Source organism: Papio anubis, chromosome 13, assembly GCF_008728515.1.
Source record: "Papio anubis isolate 15944 chromosome 13, Panubis1.0, whole genome shotgun sequence".
Lineage (NCBI taxonomy): Eukaryota > Metazoa > Chordata > Mammalia > Primates > Cercopithecidae > Papio > Papio anubis.
Genome location: NC_044988.1, coordinates 94,330,810 through 94,347,467, shown reverse-complemented (window position 1 = coordinate 94,347,467; position 16,658 = coordinate 94,330,810). Strand labels below are relative to the sequence as shown.

The 16,658-nt window shown below is 40.8% G+C and overlaps 1 protein-coding gene and 1 long non-coding RNA gene across 8 annotated transcripts in view; one reads left to right on the top strand and one right to left on the bottom strand.

The window, feature by feature from the left end:
* Positions 1 to 165: 165 nt before the first annotated feature.
* On the bottom strand, positions 166 to 7,782 carry LOC116270072. Its single transcript, XR_004177999.1, has 2 exons — positions 7,595 to 7,782; positions 166 to 338 (listed from the first exon to the last, which is right to left on the bottom strand). It is a non-coding gene; the product is annotated as an uncharacterized LOC116270072 (long non-coding RNA).
* A 50-nt stretch (positions 7,783 to 7,832) lies between these two features.
* Positions 7,833 to 16,658, top strand: part of GOLGA1 (golgin A1) — a 65,633-nt gene continuing 56,807 nt past the window's right edge. For 3 of the 7 annotated variants that reach the window (XM_009199063.3, XM_009199062.3, XM_003918813.4), the window contains exons 1-3: positions 7,833 to 7,971; positions 8,780 to 8,829; positions 10,058 to 10,347. In XM_009199063.3, coding sequence (XP_009197327.1) covers positions 10,213 to 10,347 — 135 coding nt within the window. In that variant the 5' untranslated portion in view covers positions 7,833 to 7,971; positions 8,780 to 8,829; positions 10,058 to 10,212. The other 4 variants (XM_009199059.4, XM_009199058.4, XM_009199060.4 and 1 more) reach the window with 4 other exon arrangements.

The following is a 16,658-nucleotide window of genomic DNA, read 5'->3' as shown; positions in this document are numbered from 1 at the left end:
TAAGAACAGAGCAAAGCAAAGGGAAAAATCACTCCTTTGTTTTCAAATTGCACAAATTCTCCCTGGAGATTCTGATACAGTCTCTCATCTCTCTTAAGTATCATCATAAACAACATAGAAAGCATAACACTGCAAGAAGTCAGTTATACACAAAACAAAATGAAGCACAGTGAAATTTTCTCTTTATCTGTGTATTTCTGAAGTTGGTAAAGCAACTGTCTTCTCTATTTTACAGAAGAGAAAGCTGAGACCCATAGTGATGGTCTAGTGATAGAGCTAGAACTAAAACTCAGATCTCCTCATCTCAGCCCAGTCTTCTCAGTAGCTCAGACTGCTCTCTATAATGAACAAGAAAGAATAATTAGGGATTTGTATTTTGGCACAGAACAGTATCAAATTTTTATTGTAAAAATCCACAAGTCTGACATTTTATCTTTTATTCTAGCCAGGATGTGTCCTTCATATGCATGTGTGTGTTTCTCCTAGAAAGTGGTGCTCTTAAACCTCTCAAAGCACAGAATTTATTGTACTCTCTTTATTTTTACCAAATTGAAATGTTTTAGGATTTCAGAAGCAAAGTGCAATCCAATTGTGGCTGGAGTTTTCCTGATAGAGGATCCGGGTGGTTCCCTCCCTTCCAAATTCTGGCTACTGCCCTTTATTTCCTTTGTGCAATAGAATTCCCTGAAACAGATTAGGTGGTAATTGTACTGAATTTAGTCAGGATAATGGGAAAAGCGACAAATCAGATTTATGTATTAGGTATTAAGGAGCTTTCTGTAGCACTCTCCTCCAGGTTTAATCTCCTCTGACATGTGTGATTTAGTAACTTTCTGTCTCTGAGAAGCAGTTTGGACCCAGTTGAAAAATCTAATTTCTGGAGACTTGTAATCAGCTTGATATACAGAAAACATTCTGGACTGGAAATATAGTCAGGTACCAAGGTCTGCTAACTTGGCCATTGCCAGTGATTCAAAACCACCTCCCCACCCTGAGTGAGTAAAAGATTTGATACGAATATGAATGCTATGAGTCTTCTGGTGATATTTTGAGTGTGTATGTTCCTGTGTGTGTTTGGAAAACATAAGAGGGTATTTACCTTGAGGGCTCTTTTGTTGACCTTATTTATTTGAAATTCTTATTTTATTTGTAATGGCATATGTATATTTTTGTGATGCTACATGCAATCTCTGTGTATACTTTTTGTATATATGTGTACATATTTGTAAATATATTGGTATGCAATGATACAGTATGTGTATATTATGTACCCATACCCATTGTGGGCTGAATTTATTTAAGTTCTGTGAGGACATCCTAGTGGCATTGTTCATGCTGCTGTAATTAGGTTGTGGCTGTATCTCATTCATAAGTCTCTATTTTGAGGGGCTTGTGTTTGGATAAAATGGGCTAATTTGGAGTTGAAATTAGGATATGAAGATGTTAACAGAAAGCTGGATATTCTTAGCTTTAAAATCACCTGCAAATTTTTATTTAAACTGATGATAAATTAGTGATATAAACCTGGAAAACCTAAGTATGTGAAACTGAGACACCAGCAGATTCTGAAGCTGTAGTAGTCCTTTATTTTCTTGATCCATGTTTAAGTATTATTACTGAGTAAATTATAGTGGGGCTTAATAGGCTGTGGAAAACAAATTGCTTTGATCACATTTTAAAACATAGGAAAATGTCCATTAAATAGGGGAAATATATTCCCAGTTGTCATTTTTATGCCTCATACTGAATTTTGATTTTGGAACAATTTTTTTTCATCAGTGTGCCTCGTTTTATGTGTCTCTGTGAGGCAGAAAAGGGGGCATTAGCTAAGGGATGGCCTAACTTAAGTAAGGTAGGATTTAATGAGGAACAGGAGGTTGTTAATTTGTATATTTGCAGCAGCTATGATTAATTTAGTCCTGTCTTGGCATTTCTAGCTACAGATTTTTTCTTATTGGACTTGCATATCAAAGGTGAGTAGGCTCATCTGAGAAAATGCTTCCACTGAATAAAATGCCTCCACTCGTATTGCTGTGTCTCTATGAGACCACTTGTGTTCTGCAAGTTGATGATATATTCACACATGAAGTAGAGTTTTTAATATTAGATGCATGGTGTGCTATAAAAATCTGGGCCTTCAAACCTCTCCCAAGGATGGTAGGGTTGGGGAGGATAAGAGGATAGTAAATATGTGCAGTGCCAATTTGTGAACCTATAGAATGTTGCCAAGTATCAATGTTTGGTTACTTCAGACATATTTATTTGCATGAAAGAGTGTAGGAGATGTTTAATATACACTTAAATACATTCACTGCAGAAATTAAGTAGAGGTTATTTTTGCATGATAAAATGTAACTGCAAAGCAACTTTTTACACCAATATTCTTTGGAAGATTAAATCTCTCTGATCCAATATTAAATTATCTTAAAATAGAGAAATTATCTCAGGAGTGAGTTTTACCACCCAAAAAATGTTACATTTGCTGATTCATTGTATTTTAAATAAAACAGCCAACTATTCCTAACACTTTTCAATTACAGTATTTAGAAATAATCATAACAGCCTTTTTCTTCAATAAATATTAAAATTTGGTAATTTATTATTTCTGAAAAATCAGTGAAAACATCCATAGGATCTGATGCTGTGTTGCTTGAATAATCAAATCATTGTTTTTGCACTGGAGAGTAGTAGAGCAGATAATATACCATTTAAAATTCATGGAACTGACTCAGGCTCCTTGTGGACACTGAGGACAGTAGTGGTAACGAAAAGTACAGTAGAAAAGACTTGACATAGTGAATGTGACCTCTAACCCCAGCGGTTGTAAAGCCAATAACTTTGAGGTTGAATAAGGTAAAACTTGCTTAGAAAACCCAGCTCTTTCCCTTTAGTCTCCTGCGCTCTTATACATTGATACTTTACACCTATTTTTGCTGTACCTCTCAGTCTTTCCTGGATAATGGGACCATTTTACTTTAAAAAAAAAGAAAAAAAGCGATTCATCTTCCTCAAACTAGAATTTCAAAGCCTAATACTATACTATGTTCCAACTTCATTGAGTTTTGAACAAAAGACTTAAGCATGCCTTGTGTTTAAGGAAAAATAATTGATGTGTGAATGGAATCAATCACCTATTAATGGGAAGGGTATCAGGACGATGTAGGGTGATCTGCCTTTAATTGGGTAGAGATAACTGTATTAAGTATAACTAATTTGTTGGTGCCATAGAAATATTTCCTTTGGAATTCCGTAAATATGAAATTTTTTTAAACTAAAATTGGCATTTTATACTTATTAGTTTAGTGTAATATTGACTTTTGAGAAGAATTCCAACTTTACATGACATTGTTATTTAATCACTGATTGAAGAACCATTCTTAATTTTAAAATATTTTTGTTAATTTCTTTTACAGTTTTAAAAATTAATAATATTTTTATTTTTGAGATGGAGTTTCGCTCTTGTTGCCCAGGCTGGAATGCAATGGTGCGATCTCAGCTCCCTGAAACCTCTGCCTCCCGGGTTCAAGAGATTCTCCTGCCTCAGCCTCCCAAGTAGCTGGGATTACAGGCGTGTGCCACCATGATCAGCTAATTTTATATTTTTAGTAGAGATGGGGTTTCACCATGTTGACTAGGTTAGTCTCGAACTCCTGACCTCAAGTGATCCACCCTCCTCGGCCTCCCAAAGGGCTGGAATTACAGGTGTGAGCCACTGTGCCCGGCCTAAAAAAAATTATTTTTTTAATAGTTATCAGACTAATCAGTGTGATTTTTAAACATAACTTGGACAGTAGACTGAGTTTTTTTTTTTTTTAATAGTTTGAAGTCCATTATATTAAAACTACAAACTCACTTATTCAAGCCTAAATTTCGTCATAGACTATAAATTGGGGATCAGTTTCCTAGTTTGGTGGACAATTCCAATCTATCTACTAAGACAATCATCTTCTTAGGTGTAATATTGTTTATTAAGACATAGGTAATTTTAGGTTTTATACTTCTCTCCTAGGCTTATGGAATGAAAGCTAATAGGCTGAGTTATATCACTTTCAGAATGAAATAGGGAATTATGGCTAGCCTTCTTACAGGTCTGCAGTAAATGATACTTAAATGTTTGTTACATCACTGATTTTCTTTTCTCTTCTGAAGCTGTTGTGAATGTCCACTTTGCCAGGATTGAAAGTTGAAATTTGTAAACATTACAGTTTGAACCATACATTTTCTCAAACATGAAATCAGTATGAATAAGTATAAAATTTGAAATGATCATATATGATAATCCCAAAAGTAAATACTTCCAAACCATAGAGGGATAACCACTGTATTTTAAAAAATATTATTCCCACCCTTCTTTGCATGCTATTAATTGCTTTTTTCCTAAATTAAAACTATGTATTGTGGTATATTAAAAATCTGCAGGAAAAATTTGCTTAAAGTGTTTTAGCACAATAAGAATTTTTATTACTCAGTAGTTGGAGACCAGCCTGGGCAACACAGTGAAACCCTGTCTCTACTAAAAAAAAAAAAAAATTAGCCAGGCGTGGTGGTGTGTGCCTGTAATCCCAGCTACTTGGGAGGCTGAGGCAGGAGAATTGCTTGAACCTGGGAGGCAGACTTTGCAGTGAGCCGAGATCGTGCCATTGCACTCCAGCCTGGGCGACAGAGCGAGATTCCATTTCAAAAAAAAAAAAAAAAGAATTTTTATTACTGTTTCCTGAAAAATGGTTTTTGTTAACTCATTGATTATATCATTAAAAATACCTTCTAATGGTTCAGTACAATAATTTAGAACTTGATTTGTGTGGCTTTTTATAGTTATCTGAATGCATTCCTTTTGCCACATAGACCATATGGCTAGTTCTACTGTTTTGTTTTTTTTTTTTTTTTTTTTTGCTTGTTTTTAATAAACCTTGCTGTTCAATAATCAGAGAAACTTTTATTTTGGAGGATTCTTCCAGTTGAGGTAGAAATGTCTTACATAATAGGAAAGGCAGATACAAAGTCCTAACATTTTCATAGCAGAGTTTACAAGTAAAATAACTTATCCATGTAGGTTATCTTCATTGTGTAGCACCAGTATAAACAATGGTTTCATTAATCATTGAATCAGATGAAGCAGTTATAAATCACTTTTTACTTTGTGCTAAGAATTACTGTAATTTCAGGCCACTTTATTATTTCCTCTGAGCAGTTTCCATTGTAAGGTTGAGTTTCCCTTTTTAAAATTCAAATCATCACTAAAGGTTAAGATAATCAAATAGGAGTTAAAATAAGTTGTTTGATCTTTTTCCCTTGAAAATAATGGTGAACTTATTGTCTACATTCTGATTACTAGGCAGAAATGCACTTGTTTAAATCATAGCAGTAATTACATTTGGAGGATATAATTACTCGATTTTCTAGTGGTGTGAAATACTTAAAAATTGTGCTTGTCTGTAACTGAAATGTTATAGAATTGTAATACTATAGGGATTATAGAGTTATATTTATTAGCTCTCCTCAAGAGACTGAAGCACAATATTTTTCATGTAACAATTCTTATCCAAGTGCTGCTAATCTGTTGTGCAAATAATGAAGCTATTTGGTTGCCTCTTTAGCTATTCATAAATCACTGTAATCTTTGAAACAATCTTGTTGTTCATTTGTATTAATATTTGGATATTGTGAGTTAATACTTTAGGAAAAAAAAATCCATCGACTCAGCCCTGTTAGCAAAACTGTTTGGATTCATTAGTTTTTATATGTGTTAACAGTAGAATAAATTTTGAAGGGGCTATTTACTACCAATGACTAAGGGGAAAATTATACTGTCACTATCATTTGACTTGAACATTTGTGGTATTATAAAGGTCTTGTCAGTTGTGTTCTAAATTGCTTAAGCCATACGTTCTCTTAAACAGGATGTTTTTTGTTTTCTTCCTTTCTAGCAGCCTTTTTCTTCTTTGTTATGGTTAATCCTCCATAGATTTTAGAAATTGAGAAGTTCTTGAAACATTTTATTTTCTTGAGTTCATCACTTTTGACTCTTGTATGAGATGTGATTTGTCATAAAAGATAGCCTTTCACTACTTCACTAAATGAATTTCAGAGTAAACACTGTGATTCTGCAGAGCGGATTCAGTAGGCTTTCCAATGTTTTCTCCTGCGATACAGTGCCTACCACCTTGAGGGCACTTCAATACTAGAGGATGAAAACTGAAGCGTTTTGATGTTTATTGAATAACGAGATTAGAGAATATTTGATTTTTGTTGTCAGTGTATTAAAGAAATTTTCACATTGATAAATGTTCTCTAGGAATGTGTCTACATTCATCAGGTGTGAACTCCTGTACATGAATTTTGTATCTTGAATCCACATATATATTAAGTGTATCATCAATATAAAAATAAACATTATTTGCTTAAAGTTTTTGGTACTTTTTCGGTATTGACAGCTGAACTGTTAGGGTTTGCTTCATTCACATATCTCAAAGGCTTTGAACTATCTTGGGGTTGATGCTTCTTGTTAGTTTGTAAATGTCTGAATCCTGGTTTTGGTTTTTCCGTGCCCTGCTCCTGGAACACGCGAAGGAAGGGGCTGTTGAAGAATTGGGTGGAATCTGCTTACTCTTGGGCTGGTGTAAAGTCTGGGGATGGAACCAGAGTACTTAAAGTGGAATGGCTGGCTTGGCACTGACGAGTTCAGGGACCTGACTTAGGTTACTGACGTGGACCGTGACTTTTTGTTTGAGACAGTTTCACTCTTGTTGCCCAAGCTGGAGTGCAATGGCGCAATCTTGGCTCACTGCAACCGCCACCTCCCAGGTTCAAGCGATTCTCCTGCCTCCGCCTCCCAAGTAATTGGGATTCGAGGCATGAGCCACCAAGCCCGGTTAATTTTGTAATTTTAGTAGAGACGGGGTTTCGCCATGTTAGGCTGGTCTGAACTCCTGACCTCGGGTGAACCACCGCGCCCGGCCTGGAATGTGACTTAGAACAAGACAGTTTTTCCTGTTTTGTTTTTTTCTTTTCCTACTGCCTGTATGATTGCTATTTACTTAAAGAGACGGAGTCTCGCCGCGGTGCCCAGGCTGGTCTCGAAGCCCCGGACCCAGAGATCCTCCCAACTCGGTCTTCCGAGTAGCTGGGACCACAGGAGCGCGCGCCAGGCACTTTTGATGCTTTGAACTTTCTTCCTAAGGAGAAAGGAGACGGCCCAGCAGCGGATGGTGAAGCTAATCCAATATAGTGAGCTGCCACTAGCGTTTTTAAGTGCATTACATAATAAGAACGTGGTTCTGCTGGACGTTATGTACTCGGTTGCGATATAAAAGGTATCATCTACAGGAGGTGACAGGCGCCAAAGTTTAAAAACTGGTCTCAAGGTATAAGGACTAGTTTCTGGAGCTACTGCCTTCTGAGTGAAGACGGAGGCGCAGACTTCCCGGGTCACACAGTGGCAAGGCAGCTGCCTAGGGTGCGGCGGGACCGGGCGGCACGGGGGGCGTCTGGCCAAGCAGCGCAGCCCGCGCCGGGTTTGTAGCCAGCACAGCGCAGCAGGGCCTGTGGCACGGACTGGTTCTTTCACTTTTGACACGAAGCCCCTCCCACTTACCACGCTCTGCACACGCCCCTGTTAAAATAGAAAAAGACCAAGAGAGGCCTCGGAGACTCAGTCATCATCTGCGGCTCTGGCCGCTCGCTGACGTGGCGAACTGAGCTGACGGAGCGCCCGGCTAGGCACTCGCGCACTCCAGCCGTTCCGACCCAACCGCCGCCCAGAGATTAGAACAGTAGCCGCCAAAGGCCGCGCACGGGCGCATGCGCGCGTCGGACCAACTCCCTCGCGCAGTCACTTCCGGCGCGCTGGGAGACGTGCGGTTCCGGGTCGCTGCTCGGCTCTCCAGCCGGGCGGTGGGGGCTGGTGACGCGGTCCGGGGCTCACGAGAGGCCCCGGAGGCGGGGCTTTGCTGGCTGCCCAGAGAGAGGCAGGTGCGCGGGCCAGGACTCCGGGAATGCGAGTAGGCCCCTTATTCTCCCGGTGGCCTCTGTCTGTCCCCACAGCGGCCCGGTCAGGGTTGCCCAAGCCCCAAGGCGGGGGGCGGCACCGGGGTGCTGAAAGGGTGAGAGTGGGGGCGGAGGCGGGCTGCCCCGGCCTGGGAGTCTGGAGCCTAGGATTCTGGGATTCCTCCCTGCGCGACCTTGGACAAGTCGCTCCTCTCTGGGGCTCAGTTTCTCTGCTGTCAAATGGGAGAGATGTTGGATCCTTCCTTTCTTTGACAGTCCAAGCACGGGCGGGGCTGGAGGGAGCCTGAGGGAGTGAGATCCAAACTGCCGTGGCAGGCACCTGCCTGCCTCCCTGGGAGTTAGGCATCTGTCTTTACCCAATTTTGCTTTGCTTTTTCTCAGTGCGAATCCGTGACTAGACAGTCCAGGGTCTGGCCAGGTAAACAGTGTGTGAGTATAGTAATCAACTGAGAAATAAATACTGGCCCCAGGAAAACTTAACCTCATTCAAATTGTTTTGCTTAGGGCTCCCAGGGAGAGATGAGTTTAGGCACCCGCTGTGGTGATCAATTCTGTTCTGTGCGCTTGTAAGTGACGCTCTTAGGCAAATAACAAATTCATAGGAGATCAGGGTTAGGGAGGGTATCCCACTGAGAGTTGTGACAGGTTTTCTTACCCCCTTTAATCCTTCTTTTGTCCCTCTTCCTTCACTACTTCTCCCCATCCCCACCCAACATTTCGGCCATACACTTGAAAAGAAATATCCAATGAATTTTATTTTGTCTTCATGCAGGACAGAATGCTTTGACCTCCAAGCTGTTTTAAATCTAGTAGATAAGCCAGGTGAGTAAGTGGTTTACAGACATTGAAAGTAAAGTTTCTGAAGAATTGTACAGACTTAATGGAGGATCTGAAGTGGTAAGATGGCATTTGTGTATCTCAGAGCAGAGCTTAGGTGTCCTCCACAAAACATGGAAAGTTAAGGTTGGAACCAGAATATTAGTGTTTTATACACCATTGGGAGGAAAAGATTTTTGAATCTTTCTTTGAATATCATGTCAAACATTCTGAAGAAAAGAAACAGGCTGGGTGCAGTGGCTCACACCTGTAATCCCAGCACTTCAGAAGGCCGAGGCAGGTGGATCACCTGAGGTCAAGAGTTTGAGACCAGCCTGACCAACACGGAGAAACCTCATCTCTACTAAAAATAGAAAATAAGCCGGGCATGATGGCGCATGCCTGTAATCCCAGCTGCTCGGGAGGCTGAGGCAGGAGAATCACTTGAACCCGGGAGGTGGAGGTTGCAGTGAGCCGAGATCATGCCGTTGCACTCCAGCCTGGGCAACAAGAAAGAAACTCCATCTCAAAAAAAAAAAAAGAAAAAGAAAAAGAAAAGAAACTGATTGGAGGTAATTTTATCAAACTCAGAACCACACAGCGTCTCCAGAAAATGTTCAAGGATATCAGATACCTATACAACAGAGTTGTCTGGCTTGTCGTCTTTTTTCTGTTACCAGCTTTTCCTATTGGACAGTTGATTGCAAACCACCCTGAAACAGTAGGATATTACACCTTTTACATATTGAATTACGTATTGGATATTGGATTACATATGAATCGAATTACATGCGTTTTTGCCTTCAACTTAAAAAAATAACACTAAACTGTAGTTAAGCTTATTGGAGGAAGGATTTGAAATCATTAAGTCACGAATATGTGATGTTGATGTCTGCTCTGGGAAATTTTACCAAATGTGTTATATGTCATACTCAACATGGTGTAATTAAAAAAAAAAAAACAGAGATTTGTGAATGAGAGTCCTCTGTTCAAATACCAGCCCTGCCACTTAGCCACACAATCTTTGATAGATTACTACATCTCCTTGAGACTGGATTTCTTCATCTTATATGCATATGAAGCACCTGAGTGCTTTTTAAATGTTTAGTAATTGTGTTCTATAAGTGTACATGTAAATTATGAAACTTAATTTTGAAATCTAAAACTTAACAACTGAGATGTGAAATCTTTCCAGTGTTTAACTTTTGAACTGTCCCTTTCATCTGGTTTATAGATCCTGTGTTGCCATAAGCCCTTGGCCCACATTTAAGTGGGAATGCAGCTAGCTTGGATGTCTGAAACTTTGTAGGCACCTGTGTCTGATTCCTAAACACAGGCATCAGGACTACTGAGAGCTCATCATCCGTGCCGGATAGCCACACAGCAAACATGTTTGCAAAACTGAAGAAGAAAATTGCAGAAGAGACTGCTGTTGCTCAGAGACCAGGAGGTGCTACTAGGATCCCACGGTCTGTGAGCAAGGAATCAGTTGCCTCAATGGGAGCTGACTCAGGAGATGACTTTGTAAGTATCTTTACTTAAGAAATATACTTTTGCAGGGAATTCTTCCAATAAATATTTTAAATTGCTTGATTATTTCATACCTTTCATGATTTGTAGCTATATAAAGAGCCTGTACATCTGATTCTTCTTACTCTGAGGTACCTTTTTGTTAATGTTTGGTTTGTAAATGTTAAGGTACTCTTTTTTTCCTTATTTTTCTGTGAATTCCTCTTCATATTCTCTCCAGTGTCCTCTTGTACTGTTTTTCCATCTGTATACCTTGTACATCTTCTTTTGCATTTCATTTCTGAAAATGTCTGGGCCTGTTTTCATTGCAGACATATATACTTATGTAACAACTAAGTCATTGCTGCTTAACAAGGTCTCTGAGTTGTGGTAAGGGGTTAGCCAGAGTGCATTGTTGTATTGGGAAGGTTGATGGAAAGATGGCAACAGTGATTACAGTATGTTTCTTTTTTCTTTTTCTTTCTTTTTTTTTGAGATGGACTCTCACTCAGTAGCCTAAGGTGGAGTGCTGTGGCCTGATCTCAGTTCACTGCAACCTCTGCCTCTGGGGCTCAAGCAATTCTTGTGCCTCAGCCTCCAGAGTAGCTGAGACTACAGGTGTACTCCACCATGCCTGGCTAATTTTTTGTATTTTCTTAGAGACAGGTTTTCACCATGTTGCCCAGGGTGGTCTCAAACTCCTGAGCTCAGGCGATCCGCCCGCCTTGGCCTCCCAAAGTGCTGGTATTACAGGTGTGAGCCACCATGCCTGGCCTACAATATGTTTCTTATTAGTAAAATACATTTGTGGCTATAAGATTTCAAAAAATGAAGATGTTGCTATATTAGGGAAATGTCATGCTTAAAAAATAAAGTGTGGCTTTTGCATATGACAGGATCCTCTTAAGTTAGATAAATTTCTTTTTTTCTTTTTTTTTTGAGACAGAGTCTCACTCTGTCACCCAGGCTGGAGTGCAGTGGCATGATCTCAGCTCACTGCAATCTCCACCTCCTAGGTTCAAGCAATTCTCCTGCCTCAGCCTCCCAAGTAGCTGGAACTACAGGTGCCTACCACCATGCCCGGGATAATTTTTTTTGGTTTTTGGTTTTTGGTTTTTGTTTTTGAGATGGAGTCCCGCTCTGTCACCTAGGCTGGAGTGCAGCGGCGCAATCTCGGCTCACTGCAATCTCCACCTCCCGGGTTTAAGTGATTCTCCTGCCTCAGCCTCCTGAGTAGCTGGAACTACAGGCACCTGCCACCACGTCCAGCTAATTTTTGTATATTCAGTAGAGACAGGGTTTCACTATGTTGGCCAGGCTGGTCTCGAACTCCTGACCTCATGATCCTCCCTTCTTAGTCTCCCAAAGTGCTGGGATTATAGGGGTGGGCCACCAACACTTGGCAATAAATTTCTTTAAAACTCATTTATAATGCTTGATATGTATAAATGAATGTATATAATATATATGTAAAGTATAAAGCATAAAGTAAATCTATCACTCATCTGAAAAAATAGAACATTATCAATTCTGTTAAGCCACTTATATGCTTCTTCCAATTTCCTCTACCCAATTTAGGCTAGCATAACCACTATTCTAAATTTTGTATTTTTCATTCACTTGCTTTTTAAAATATCTTACCAGATATGTATGTATTCATAAATAATTTATTATTTAATACTGCTTGTTTTTGAAGTTATAAAAGTTGCACACTGTAGACTTCTTGGATTTCCTTTTTTAAAATTTAATTCAACATGCTTATAAAATGCATCCATGTTATAGGAAGCTGTGGTTCATTTGTTTTTACTGCTGTATAAGATTCCAGGCTGGGCACAGAAGCTCATGCCTGTAATCCTAGTGCTTTGGGAAGCTAAGGCAGAAGGATTGCTTGAGGCCAGAAGTTCAAGACCAGCCTGGGCAACATAGCAAGTCCGCATCTCTACAAAAGTTTTTTTTTTTTTTTTTTTTTTAATTAACCAGGTTGCCGGGCGCGGTGGCTCACGCCTGTAATCCCAGCACTTTGGGAGGCCGAGGTGGGTGGATCACCTGAGGTCGGGAGTTCGAGACCAGCCTGACCAACATGGAGAAACCCCGTCTCTACTAAAAATACAAAATTAGCTGGGAGTGGTGGCACATGCCTGTAATCCCAGCTACTACGGAGGCTGAGGCAGGAGAATTGCTTGAACCTGGGAGGCAGAGGTTGCGGTGAGCCGAGATCGTGCCATTGCACTCCAGCCTGGGCAACAAGAGTGAAACTCCGTCTCAAAAAAAAAAAAAAAAAAACAATTAACCAGGTTGGTGGTGGTATGCCTGTAGTCCTAGCTTTTTGAGAGGCAGAGGCAAGAGGATCACTTGAGCCCAGGAGTTTGAGATTGTAGTGAGCTATGATCGTGCCACTGTACTCCCACCTACGCAACAGAGCAAGACTCTTGTCTCTAAAGATTTAAAAAAAAAAAAAAAAGATCCCAGCTTTAGAAAAGGCCACATTTTATCTCTGTCTTCTCCTGGCGATAGACATTTGAGTTGTTTCCATGGTCAGATGAGTCTTCCTCCTGCTTTCTTATACTGCCTGGATCCCAGGTCAGATTACATGGCAGAAGCTATTAGGTTATCGGGATGGAGCAATAAGATTACCGGGTCTACATTATCACTGGTTCCTATATTTTAGAGGAAATATAAGCACACATTTGAACATCGGGCTGAAGGATGTAGTTTTAAGGCTGGGTTCTGTGACAGAAGGACCTGCTTTGCCTTCATTTTGACATGCTAAATGAAGTCATTTATTTAGTAATATATCCCAAATACAGAGATTGACCTGGATTCAGGAAGTACTTTATTTTGGGATTTCTCAAGTTTTGAACTTAATACAGCCTGATCCTCAGTTCCTGTCTCCAGACCCTTATACCCAACTGCATATATTTCTCCAAACAGATGCCTCCTCTGTGGCATCTCAAATTCTAAATGAACAAAATTGAATTCATCATTTCCATCTCCAAACGTGCACCTTCATCTTCCCAAGTCACCAGCCAGAAACCTTGGAGGTATTTTAGACTCTTCCCTCCTTTCACTTCTTGATGTCCAATCAGTCACCATGTATAATGGCTTCTATTTCTTTTTTTCTATTTTTTTTTTTTGGAGACAGAGTCTCACTCTGTCTCCCAGGCTGGACTCTGGGTTCAAGCAATTCTCCTGCCTCCGCCTCCCAAGTAACTGGGACTACAGGTGCATGCCGCCATACTCGGCTAATTTTTTTGTATTTTTAATAGAGATGAGGTTTCACCGTGTTGCCCAGGCTGGTCTCGAACTCCTGAGCTCAGGCAATCTGCCCACCTCAGCCTCCCAAAGTGCTAGGATTACAGGCAGCTTTCATTTCTTAAATGTCTCAAACTTGCCTCTCTACTCCATCTTCTAGTATTACATTTACTAGCACAGGTTAAGCATCTGTAATCTGAAAATTTGAAATCTGAAATACTCCAAAATCTTAAACTTTTTGAGCGCCAACATGGCTACAAGTGGAAGATTCTACACATAAATACTTAACACAAATTTGTTTAATGCATATTATTTAAAATATTATAGAAAATTATGTTCAGGCTATGTGTATAAAATGTATATGGAACATAATTTTGTGTTTATACTTGGGTCCCATCCCCAAATTATTAATTATGTATATGCAGACATTCCAAAATCTGAAAAAATCCTAACTCCAAAACACTTCGGATCCAAAACTGTTTGGGTAAGAGATACTCAACCTATACTATCATTTGATTTCAGACTGCCTTTCTTTCTGGGACAAATGTTGTAGTCTATCTGGGTTCCCTATCCCCAAAGTGACCTTTTGTTTTCTTTGAGACAGGGGTCTCTTTCTTTCACCCAGGCTGGAGTGCAGTGGCGCGATCACAGCCCACTGCAGCCTTAACCTCGTGGGCTCAAGCGATTCTCCCATTTCAGCCTCTTGAGTAGTTGGCACAACAGTCACGTACCACCACACCCAGCTAATTTTTGCATTTTTTGTAGAGACGGAGTTTTGCCATGTTGCTTAGGCTGGTCTTGAATTCCTGGGCTCAAACAATCTGCCCACCTTGACCTCCCAAAATACTGGGACTGCAGGCGCTAGCGGCTGTGCGCAGCCCAAAGTGATCTTTCTAAAAGCAGATCTGTTGATGTCTCTCCAGTACTTAAGACTCATAGGCCGGGCGCGGTGGCTCACGCCTGTAATCCCAGCACTTTGGGAGGCCGAGGCGGGCGGATCACAAGGTCAGGAGATCGAGACCACAGTGAAACCCCGTCTCTACTAAAAATACAAAAAATTAGCCGGGCGCGGTGGTGGGCGCCTGTAGTCCCAGCTACTCAGGAGGCTGAGGCAGGACAATGGCGTGAACCTGGGAGGCGGAGCTTGCAGTGTGCCGAGATCGCGCCACTGCACTCCAGCCTGGGCGACAGCGCGAGACTCCGTCTCAAAAAAAAAAAAAAAAAAAAAGACTCATAAAACTCAGTGGCTTCCCCATCATTTTCAGGATGAAGTACAAACCCATTATTATAGCATAATGGTAAACTGTCATGGTCTTGTCTCAGTTTATTTGGCCAGCATTTTCTCACTGTACTTTCCTACACCCTGTGCTACAGCCAGATTGAATTTGTTGCACTTTCTAGAATGTACCACATTCTTTCATGCCTACAATTTTTGCACATGCTGTTTCCTCTCTCTAGAATGTCTTGTCTCCCCTTTCACTCCTGCATTCCTCTTCCAGACTGTTGTGTGTCTTAAGACTCAGCTTACATGTTACTTCCAGGAAACTCCCTTGACCTGACCTTCTCCTCTGGCAGCCCTGTCTCCTTTACCCCTGCTGGCTGTTTGGTGCCTTGTCTTCTGCTAACCTCTGTAATAGCACCTACTGTATTGCATTATTATTGATGATTTGCTTGTTTGTCTCTTCCACTGAACTGGGAGTTTCATGAAAGGCGATAAGGGAAGTGTAGCCCTTAGGAACTCAGGTCGGGTTATAGAGCCATATCTGCTCTATTATTTTTATGTGACTTTGGGCAAGTTTCTTCATTTTTTTCTTTCCTTATTTTCCACATCTATAAAATGGGGATAGGAACTCTATCTATCTTTATTAAAATATGTGTGTCAAGGATGCCCAAGATCATCCCCAGATTTGATTATTCACTAGGAGGACTCACAAGACTCAGCATACAGTTTTACTCACTGCTGTAATTTATTACAGTGAAAGGATCTAAAACAGAGTCAGCAAAGGGAAAACGTGCATGGGGCAAAGCTTGGAGGAAACAGGTGCAGGCTTCCAAGATTCTTCTCCCAGTGGAGTAACATAGGACACGCTCCATTCTCCCAGCAATGAGTTGTGACATCACATGTAAAATGTCTACCAGGGAAGCTCATTAGAGACTCAGTGTCCAGGGTTTTTATTGGGTACTGGTCGTGTGAACACCCTCTGCCTACTGTGTATCAAAATTCCAGACTCTGGGCCAGGTGGGGTGTCTCACACCTGTAATCCCAGCACTTTGGGAGACCAAGGCGGGTGGATCAGTTGAGGTCAGGAGTTTGAGAGCAGCCTGGCCAACATGGCAAAACCCTGTCTCTACTAAAAATACAAATATTAGCTGGGCATGGTGGCACACACCTGTAGTCCCAGCTACTCAGGAGGCCCAGGAGAATCGCTTGAACCCAGGAGGCAGAGGTTACAGTGAGCCAACATTGTACCACTGCACTCCAGCCTGGGTGACAGAGCAAGACTCTGTCTAAATAAATAAATAAATAAATAAATAAATAAATAAATAATCCAGACTCCAGAAGGAAACCAGGTATTCAGCATAAACCATATTTTTGCACAAACATTTTAGGCACAATGAGCCATTCTTAACAGAATAATGGGAACCCTCCCAAAGCCTAAGTTCTCAGATGCCAGGCAAGGACCAACCTTAAAAGCAGGCCTTTCTAAGGACAACAGTCTGAGGCCTGTAATGTCAGTTCTTCTGCTTAGGATGTAAAGCACTTAGCATGGAATCTGGCTCTAAGCATTTTATAATTAGCTGCTGCTGCTGTTATTTTGGATAGGAGCTCTTTGTTTCACCACTATTCCTAGTGCTTAGCACAGTAATGAGACATTCTATGTCTCACTAACAGTAATAATCATAACAGCTTCTTATACTGCTAGTGCTGTGGTCTGAATGTTTGTGTCCCCAAAAATTGATATATTGAAACCTAATCACCAGAGCAATGGAATGAGGAGGTGAATCGTCTCCGAGATGATTAGCTCATGAGGGAGGAACCCTCATGAATGGGATTAGTGCCCTTACAAAAGAGG